This window comes from Elephantulus edwardii, unplaced genomic scaffold, assembly GCF_000299155.1.
Source record: "Elephantulus edwardii isolate Elephantulus edwardi_28Jun2011 unplaced genomic scaffold, EleEdw1.0 scaffold00594, whole genome shotgun sequence".
Classification (NCBI taxonomy): domain Eukaryota; kingdom Metazoa; phylum Chordata; class Mammalia; order Macroscelidea; family Macroscelididae; genus Elephantulus; species Elephantulus edwardii.
In genome coordinates this window covers 26,093-36,177 of record NW_006400344.1, presented here as the reverse complement: position 1 = coordinate 36,177, position 10,085 = coordinate 26,093, and the positions used below count along the sequence as shown (strand labels likewise).

Here is a 10,085-nt window from a genome sequence, read left to right as displayed (position 1 = left end):
GCCTAGAAGACACAAACTTAACTAACAAGTTAAAAGTACATGACTCAAAAATCGAAAAGCAGTAATATTTCAGGTAGAGGCTCTAATAGTGGCACAAATCATACAACCCACAGTTATCACAGTACAGCAAACTGACAGACAAGCGCTGTATCACTTAGCACAGACTCAAGGCACGGTCTTTCCAATCACTTTCTATGCACCTGACTAAGAGAAGAACGAAGAATTGGGATGACAGAACTCACATGATAAAATTCAAATTCAAGCACTCATAATTGAGAAAAAGATGAAACAATTCCCTGCAAGAATCAATGGTAGCCTTGGAAAGCACACTGGCATGGTCACACTGGACTCCTACCAGGTGGAATTGATTTCATGATAATGGGTTTATATTGTATTTGTGAATACTCACCAGTGACTCATAAAACAGGCTTAGGGATCTCCTTCTTGTAAAATTCAGCTTTGGAGACACTGGAGAACAAATACTTGTAAAAGATATTGACCAGAATACAGCTTGGTATACCGCAGCAGGAATAGTGTATCCAAACAGTGGGCCTCACTTCTGATGTCTTCTTTTTGAGTATAGATGCCGACTGTCTCTGTTCTCCATTCACAGATGCCACTGCCAAGGTTAAAGGTAGTACTGTCCACTGAGGTCACTCCCATGAGGAACCCCTTCCTGGACAACTTAAGGACCTAGGAAATAAGAGTCTTAAGGTTGTTCACTACAGTTAAATCTTCATTTGAGTAAGAGAACTAACACGTGTTCCTTCAAGATTGTCCAGAGCTGACAGAACTGTGCAGTGTGCGATCTTAGGTTTTATTTGTTTGCATTGAAATCTATTTAAAAAAAATTCTATTTAATTCAATGTTACACCTCTGGGATTTCACAGAAAGCTTGTAAACCACACTGGTTTTCCAGATAATCACTCATGGGTTGTGATGACCAATGAACGATGAGAATGAACTTTTAAATATATTTAAGGAAACTAACTGCATAGTGTTATTTGTTAACTGGTTATTTGTCCCACATCCCTCACAACGATAAGGTTTCTCTCGTGGGTGAATTCCTGGATGTACAATTAGAGCAGAAAGTGGAGAAAAATGTTTCTGACCAACCTTACATTCCTAAGGCTTCTCTCCTGTGTGAATTCTTGCATGCACAGTCAGAGCCCAACGTTGAGAAAAAGCTTTCTGACAATCCTTACATTCGTAAGGTTTCTCTCCTGTGTGAATTCGTGTATGTATAATGAGAGAACCACGATGAGCAAAGGCTTTCCCACATTCCTTACACTCGTAAGGTTTCTCTCCCGTGTGAATTCTTCTATGTTGATTGAGACAAATTGGATTACGAAAGGTCTTCCCACATTCCTGACATTCATAAGGTCTCTCTCCTGTGTGAATCCTAAGATGTCGAATGAGTTCACGTGACTGGCCGAAGGTTTTCCCACATTCCTTACATTCATGAGGCTTCTCTCCCGTATGAGTTCTTCTATGTGTAACGAGGCTATGTGGGCGGGAAAATGTTCTCCCACATTCTTCACATTCATAAGGTTTCTCTCCTGTATGAATCCTTCTATGTAGAGTGAGGCTATTTGAGCGGGAAAATGTTTTCCCACATGCCTCACATTCATAAGGTTTCTCTCCTGTATGAACTCTTCGATGTAGAACGAGGCTATCAGAGCGGGAAAAAGTTTTCCCACATTCCCGACATTCAAAAAGTCTCTTTGCTATATGAGCTCTTCTATGCAAAGTGAATGGACCTGATTGAAAAAATATTTTCCCACATTCCGGACATTCATAAGGTCTTTTTCCTGTGTGAAATCTAAGATGGCGAGTGAGCTCAGATGGTTGGCCAAAGGTTTTCCCACATTCCTTACATTCATAAGGTTTCTCTGCTGGATGAATTCTTCTATGGGATGTGAGACTACTTGGGTGGGAAAATGTTTTCCCACATTCCTTACACTCATAAGGTTTCTCTCCTGTGTGAACTCTACGATGGTGATGGAGTGAAGTGGATTCGTGAAAGGTCTTTCCACATTCCTTACATTCATAAGGTTTCTCTCCTGTGTGAATTCTTCTTCTATGGGCAGTGAGTTGACTTGATCCATAAAAGGTTTTCCCACATTCCTGACATCCATAAGGGCTCTCTGCCGTGTGAATTCTAGCATGTTTCCTGAGAAAACGTGAATAGCGAAAGGTTTTCCCACATTCTTTACATTCATGAGGTCGCTCTCCTATATGAATTTTTCTGTGTTCAGTGAGGTGAGCTGATTGTGAAAATGTTTTTCCACATTCCTTACATTCATGAAGTTTCTCTCCTCTGTGAATTCTAGGAGGTTGAGATCGGGTAAAAATTTTCCCACATTCCTTACAAGCGTAAGGTGTCTCTCCTCTATGAATTCTTCTTTTCTCACATTCCTTACACTGATTGGGTTTCTCTCTTTTGTCAGTTTTCCTAGGTTCAAAGAGGTCATGTGATCGAGGCAAGGTTTTCCCACATTGCTCACGTACAAAATGTATCTCTCCTATGTGATTTCTTCCCTGTGGCGTGATCTCACTTGATTGTGAAAATGCTTTCACACATTCTTTGCTTTCACTGGGTTTCTCTGTGACATGTGTCCTTGAATATTTCCTTAGATGTAAAAAAGAAAAAAAAAACCAGATTTACCACATGTGTGACATTGATACAGCCTATCTACACGGAATTTTTTCCATTTGCTCTGATCTGTCAATGTCCTAGTACAGGTGGAGAGGAATAATAAGTCTCCCATTTTCTGTACCTTTATAAAGCTGATAAAAAATACTAAGTGTTCTTTGAAAAACTAAAGGAAATGTATTTATTGAAGTTTTCCATCTTTCTGTACATTCCCAATAGTCCTCCACCTGCATCCACAGGGACGAGAAGGGACAGAATTCTTGGCTACGTTTGTCACATACAATGTGTGGTCTCAGCAAGGTGAGTCCATAACAGGTTTACATCTAGACAATTTCCTTCCAAACATGGAAGATTGTAAGTTCTGATGCAGCTTTCATGGGTGATTCTGTGCAACCCCTTCATATAGGTTCTGTACTGTTTGATGTCTTGTAAAAAACACACAACACTAAGCTGTAAGTGTGCTCTCTTGGGCCAGTAGTAACACAAAATGAAGGCGTAAGGGTTTTCCCTTAGGACTCTACAAAGTCAAAATCTAGCAAAGCTACTGCTCCTGTATTTACTTTTATAAATCTTAAAATGTTTTGATGGCTGTCTCAAAAGTCACTGTTTCCTACAAGGTTTTGGAAGATATTTTTTTGTTTGTTTGTTTGTTTCATTTGATTGAAACTCACCTAAAGTCATCATCTTGGTTTTCTTCTAAAGCTTCTTTGCCACGCAATGTTGACATCTGTTGTATAATGGAAGACCAACGTGGGCTCGTCATTAAGAAGTTCATCTGTGTATATTCATGGAATAACGCCTCTCGATCACTCAAGTTTTGAATACCTGCCAAGATCCAAGTACAACAATATAAAACCCAAACCAACAGAAGTCATAGAGGACAGACATCTGTGAAAAAACAGTAACGTAAGTCTACTTTTCAAATTCAGTATATTAACAAAGGATAAAAACCTATAAAGTTACTGGAAAAATGAAAGGAATCATGACCTAATTTGCTTTCCTCAAGGTCGGTAAACAGAAAAATGACGCACACAGGACACATGTCAGATCACAGAGTACACACACACATACACCACACAGTACACAGAAAAGCACAGAGAACACACACCACATCAGAGAGTACTTCACAGAGCAGACACACAACATCTCAGAGTACTCACACAAAGTCACTGAGTACTCACCTATCACACAAAACACACACAATAGGACAGAGTACACACATGACACAACATACACAAGAAAAGGAAGTACCCAGAAAACATCACATAGTACTGTGGGATGCCGGAGATCGATTAAAACTAGTTTTGACAAGGACTGTGGTGATATAGCAATAGAAACCGACGCTTAAGGAATGCAATACAAGCTATATAAGAACAAAAACAGACTCAAGGAACACCCAACCTGAATCCTTCTGATGACACAGAGAATTTTGGAAGTATTTTTATGAACTTCCTTTGCTTAATTGCTTGTATTTGTTTGATTATATATACAAGATGAAGAGAACAAAAACCAAGCAAGAATCAGTCTTGAAGAAAAGAAATCATGCTCGTCTAGATGACCACAAAATTATAATTTAAACAAAAGCGAGGAAATGTGGGAAGCCTAATATCAAATTTAACACTAATAACAAACCAATGTTATGTCTGGATAAGAGGGAAGTTGATACAAGCTGGAATTCACAGTGTAGCACTAAAGCAATTCTTAAATGTTTACAAAGGTAGGCATTCAGGCAATTCTTAAGAGTCTACATAGTTCTTAGTTTGTATTTACTGAATCCTCCCTCCTGAGTTAAGCATAAGGTCAACAACAGAGAAGAATTCGACCTCAATTGCGAAAGATTTCTCTTTGTGATCTACTTCCCCATGAACCTTCCTTTTTTTTTTTACTTCCTGTTGATTCTTTATAAAACCAGAGACAGGTGTATCATAAACGTTGCAATTCTCCCAGCTAATAGCCTCTTGCCTTCAGGTTTTCTAGCCTCACTCACCCTTCCTGTGTGCTCCCGTCTTGGTCATTTCCTTTAGCCAACAACACAATACAATCCCACAAATCACACAGAACACAAAGATATCACCAAGTACAGACACATCACCCAGTACACAGAAAATAAGACACAGTCCACACAACACCACAATGACAGGACTGTGCACACAGAAAAAAAACCTGCACAGTACGGCTGTCTCTTCAAACAAACAAACAAATAAACAAACAAGCCTTTTTCTACTTCTTGCACGGTAATGCAGACAATGAGAATAATCTTAAGCAAATGAACACTCGACCAATGCACTGGCCCAAACTGAGTGTCAATCCCAATACCCAAAGACATTTCCCCTCCAACCTCTGCCTTCAGAAGTTGATGTACACACCTCAAGAGTTACAGAAAAGAATCCACTTAATGTCACAAAAACAAAAGTTGAATCATAGAAAGTTGCCTAAATAAGAAACTATGCACATGTAATTGCTAAAAGACAAGTGCCCACGCATATCCTATTGAACAGAGAATTTCAATTTTTTGGTGCAAATTAAAAAGCACAGTTCAAACACTGGGACAACCTTATGTGTGTTAAGAGGACTCTAAAAGGTATAAAAAGATACTTTTACCTATGAAGTCCAGACTTTTCACCGTTTCCATCATCACGTCCATGTAGAGTTTCTTTTGGGCAACGCTGAGCAAAGCCCACTCTTCCTGGCTGAAGAGAATGACTACGTCCTCGGACAACAATGGCTCCTAAAACACACAACATCTTCAGGATCAGAACGGTACCATGTCCCCCAATGGTTACAAGAACAAAACATGACACGGAAAGACTGAGAAAGCAAACAAATGCTACGTATATCACAAAATTCTATTTGGTAACATGGTTTAGTCAGGGAATCAGACTTCTGCCTTGTTCCTTGACATATTACATTCAGTACTTCAAGGATGAAATTTTCTCCAAAGGACTCACTACACACTGAAAAAAAAATCTGTCAATACTGCCAGCGCAAATGTTTATACACATGCAAACAGTAGACACATGTTTGACATTTGAACATCTGTCTGTAAGGAAAACCAGCTCATCTCCCTTATGATCGTCTGCCTCTGAAAACAAGCAGGAGGGTCCATTGTCAATCCATTCTCACGCCAAATGACTGCCTCTCACTCTGTACTGACACAGAAGAAGAGGTTAAAGATTAATTGTGAATGCAGATGGTCTGCATTGTAAAGAGGAGCTGTCTGATCAATGTAGGGCCAGGTCCAAATTTGCAAGTTCTTGGGAATAATTTGCATAAAAGGTTTTAGGCACCACATTCCTCAAGCAACCAGTAAGACACATTCACACACGAGACTAAGCAGGCGGCCTATTTAGATTCGTGGGGACTCCTATTCCACACCTCTGAATACCGTGATCTCTCCTCTGACACAACCAGTCAGAAGACAACAGTTTGAATGTGGCCCTGAGTAACAACAAGTCACTCCAGGAAGGGAGATAGCGGTGTCTCTCTCCCCTCAATATCTCTGTAAGATACCTATTCACACAGATTTTGTTGACAATGTTGGGTATGAACAGTGAGAGTATTAGCCTTTTGAGTTACTTGTGTAATTCCTAAGTGTTCTGACCACCACAGCCCTAAAATATCTGGAAGCCTGGGCATCCACTGAGAAAGGATGACATCAAATGACCAGGACACCTTGAACAGCCCTCATGATCTTGGAGCAGACGGAAGAATATGAACAAAGAAATGTGGTGCCAAAATTAGTTCCAGGACAAAATGAACAAGGTGCATGAAAAAAAAGGGCACTGAAGTAGCCAGGGAAACGTACGTGTTATTAGAAATACGCCAAATGGTCTAGAAAGTGAAGCTGAGTGAAAACGGTAGCCCAAGACTTTAACCCACTGCCATCAAGTAGAAAACAAGCGACAGTGCAGTTGCTTTTGAGGATGGAAAGTTCACTAGTATAAAAGTCCATCCCTCTCTCATGAAGCTGCTCAAAGAACAGAAAGGTCTCTGCTTAAGTTCAGCATCACCCCTGGTTACAAACGATTCCTCCAGGGATCTCACTGAAGACTACAATGAATAGACAAAATTTCTGCACATGAAACACTATTTTTGAACAGATGCAGAAGAAGAAGGAAGTAGAATAGGAATATATCTTTGTCCACACACCTGTAAGCTTAAAGATAAAGCTGTGGGAAAGTGAACAACAGAAGGCCCATAACAATAAACAGGGCAGGAAAAATCACAGACAATGCTCTGCTGGTGTCACGGAAGAAGTTGGGGAAGAAGGGATGGCCTCTGGCCAGGATGGGTCACGTGAACCCAAACAGGTGCAAGCCTCCCAACGGCCTTGAATACGGGCTAGAGAAAGCTTCCCTGTGTTGGGCTGTACCGGCTCAAGAAAGCTCGCCACCTGGGAAGACGGCTGCGGCGTCTGTTGAGCCGGGAGTGATCTGCATGAGGCAGAGGTTCTCCTGACCAACGTACATGTCCCAAGTCTTTAAGGCCAACCTATCCTGTCTTCCTGTGTATATAAGGGCACTGCTTATCTCAATCAAGTTGAGCTGGATTGACTCTCTGATCCTCTGTACTGTGCTTACTCTCATCAAGGTGTCGCTGTCAAGTCACCCGCAAACGGACAGCAACATTCGCAGTCATCTCCAGGTTTAGCTCAAAAGACCCTGCTTTAAAATTAGAGAGTCAAGACCCAGGTGGAGGAGAACATCCCAGGATGCTAGGTCTTTTTAGACACATAAAAAAGTGACCTTGGGGAGTAGTCAACATGGCGGCGGCAGTAAGACACTTATCTAGAGTTTTGCTACAACATCGGAGGCATAGTCTTTCCAAAACAGCTTTTCAGGTATCTCTTTCTCCTTGTTCTGTGAACATTCAGGTGCCCAACAGACAGTTTGCTGCTGCTACAAAGCCTGCCAGAAAACAACAAAAAGACACTAAAGAGAAAACTCTAGAAGAACTAAAAGATGAGATAGAAAAAATAAAGTGTTATTGCTACATGGAAGGTGAACCTGAAGATGATGTTTATTTAAAACGCTTATACCAAAGGCAAATATATGAAGTGGACAAAGCTGTTCAGCTACTTAAGAAATTTCAAGTACTGGACTTTACTTATCCAAAGTAAGGTGTTTATCTTGATTTGACACTTGATATATCACTACAGAAGAAGAAAAGAGTGGAGCCATTTGCCGGTGTTCTTAGCCTTCCATACCCAGTCAGTTCAGAAGTCAGTAAAGTTGCTGTTTTCACAGGGAATGCATCACAGACTAAAACAGCAAAAGAAAATGGAGCTGGTTTAGCCGGAGGAACTGATCTGATTCAAAAGGTTTTGACTAATGATATTCATGCAGACTTTTATATAGCTGTTGCAGAGATAATGCCTGAGCTTAATCCACTAAAGAAGAAACTAAATAAAAGATTTCCAAAGTTTACTCGAAAATCTGCTGGCTGTGACATTCCCAAAATGCTTGAATTATTTAAATATGGACATGAGATTGAAGTTGAAAAAGAAAAACAGAACATTCTCAAGACTAAAATAGCAACACTGGATATGTCAAGTGATCAGATAGCTGCCAATCAATGATGTTTGTACGCACAGACCCTTGAGTTCAACAAGTGAAGGTTTATTATTAAAGATCGATCCTTTGCTACCTAAAGAAGTAGAAATCACAGAAAGTAATACAGATGCTGACTGAAAAAGCTGATTTTGAAATAATTTCCAACAGATTAAGAAGCTACACTGAAAATTATAATACTGTGTAAAATTTTCCCATTAAAAAAATCTTTATTTTAAACATAAGAAAATAATTTTTTCTATGTCTGAAACTAAAAAAAAAAGTGACCTTGGCAATTCCATCCTGAAAGACTGTGAGTAGGCAAAGAGCCAGGTATAAAGGGTGGAGGGAATGAAGGTGTCTCTGAGGGCTATTCCAAGAGGCTCCCCTTCCAATTCTTCCACATTTTCTCCTCACTGGGGAACTGCAGTCCTACAGGACATAACTGGTCCCTCAAGAGTTTCTGTCCCTGCACGTCCATGCTGTGTTAATCACCACACCAGAGATGCAAGCCACCGCACCACCCATCAGGATATCAATGGATAGAGAATCACTGATACGCTTCAAAGAATGGACTACTGCACAGCACTGAAAAACAATGACTTGTTAAGATTACAAAACACAGAGCCGACTCGAGGAAACGACTTTGAGTAACAGATCTCAGTCACAAAGGGAAAAATACTTCATAACACCGTTGTTATCAACTAGGACAGATACGGGGGTGTGGAAGAGTGAACGGAAAAGGAGTAGACGGATAACAAAGACGGCATTACATCAGACAAGAGGAAGAAGTGTCCGAAAGGAATAAATCATTAAGCGTCATATATATATAGTGGGACAAGAGGTGCCTTCCAGAAAATAAAGGGGAAGGGAGAAAACTGTCTAAAACAATGACCAAAAAGTACAATTTAAGACATATTCTATTTCAAAACAATCCATCAAATAAACAAAGTATGACACACCTGAGGAAAAAAAAAATAACCAACAAAATTTCTATCCTATGGCACCAATTTAAGGTTGAGAACCCTTTTATCCAGGACTCACCATTTCCTTGCTCTGCTTTCTGTAGTTCAAAGGTCTTCACTAAAACACCACAAAATCCCTTCAGGAAGGACTTCCCAAGTGTGAGAGGAACACAAGATAATCTGGAGGCAGATGAATAATGTTCAACTCACACCCTCCCTTCCCAGTGGCTGAAATCTTCCTTGCAATTTAAAGAAATGCACAATGGTCCCTTTTGGTCCTTATCTGTCTGCACTGGACGAGTTCTTCTTCAGACCTGAAAGAGCCAATGAAGAGGAAGGATGTTCAAGCTGCAAGGAGACAAGGGTAGCTCACTGAGAAAAGAAAAGCCTAGGGCTCCGGGAGAGACTGGACATGTGCCAGACAGCAGGAGCAGAGCCCTAAGACTTGAAATGGGATCTTGCAGTCACCTGCTCATCCTTCAAGACAAATGTAGAGAAAAATACAATCCATGCACCAGATCAGCAGAGACTCAGCCCTCCTCTACTTCTGGTTTCTTGTAATACAGCTGTTTTAGTAAACTGTCCTGAGGGCAAAAACAAAGCCTTAATTCCTCACACTAAAGTGTATTTCTTACCTTCGTATTTGCTGTCCTGTACAGTTTATTTACACAGATCTTGTGGCCCAGAGGCAAGAAGTTGCAATCCCGAAATCACATGGTTGACAATTCCAAAAGTACATGGTTGAAGGCCACCAGCTGCTCGGTGGGAGAAGGACGGGCAATCTCCTCCCGTGCGATTAACTGCCTCTGAAAACTCACAGGAGGATGCAAATCCACAGTATACAAAATCACCACAACACCTTAATTCCCCTAAAGTCATCTAGTGGAAACTGAAAAATGATAAAGTTTTTAAAAA

The 10,085-nt window shown here is 40.5% G+C and overlaps 1 protein-coding gene and 1 pseudogene across 1 annotated transcript; one reads left to right on the top strand and one right to left on the bottom strand.

Annotated features, from left to right (window-relative positions):
- Positions 1 to 1,125: 1,125 nt before the first annotated feature.
- LOC102868790 (zinc finger protein 420-like) lies at positions 1,126 to 7,125 on the bottom strand. The gene is made up of 3 exons (XM_006903362.1): positions 7,050 to 7,125; positions 1,943 to 2,147; positions 1,126 to 1,690 (listed from the first exon to the last, which is right to left on the bottom strand). Exons 1-3 carry the CDS (start codon positions 7,123 to 7,125, stop codon positions 1,126 to 1,128), a joined length of 846 nt encoding a protein of 281 aa, XP_006903424.1.
- A 293-nt stretch (positions 7,126 to 7,418) lies between these two features.
- On the top strand, positions 7,419 to 8,346 carry LOC102868379 (annotated as a pseudogene).
- The last annotated feature ends 1,739 nt before the right edge of the window (positions 8,347 to 10,085 follow it).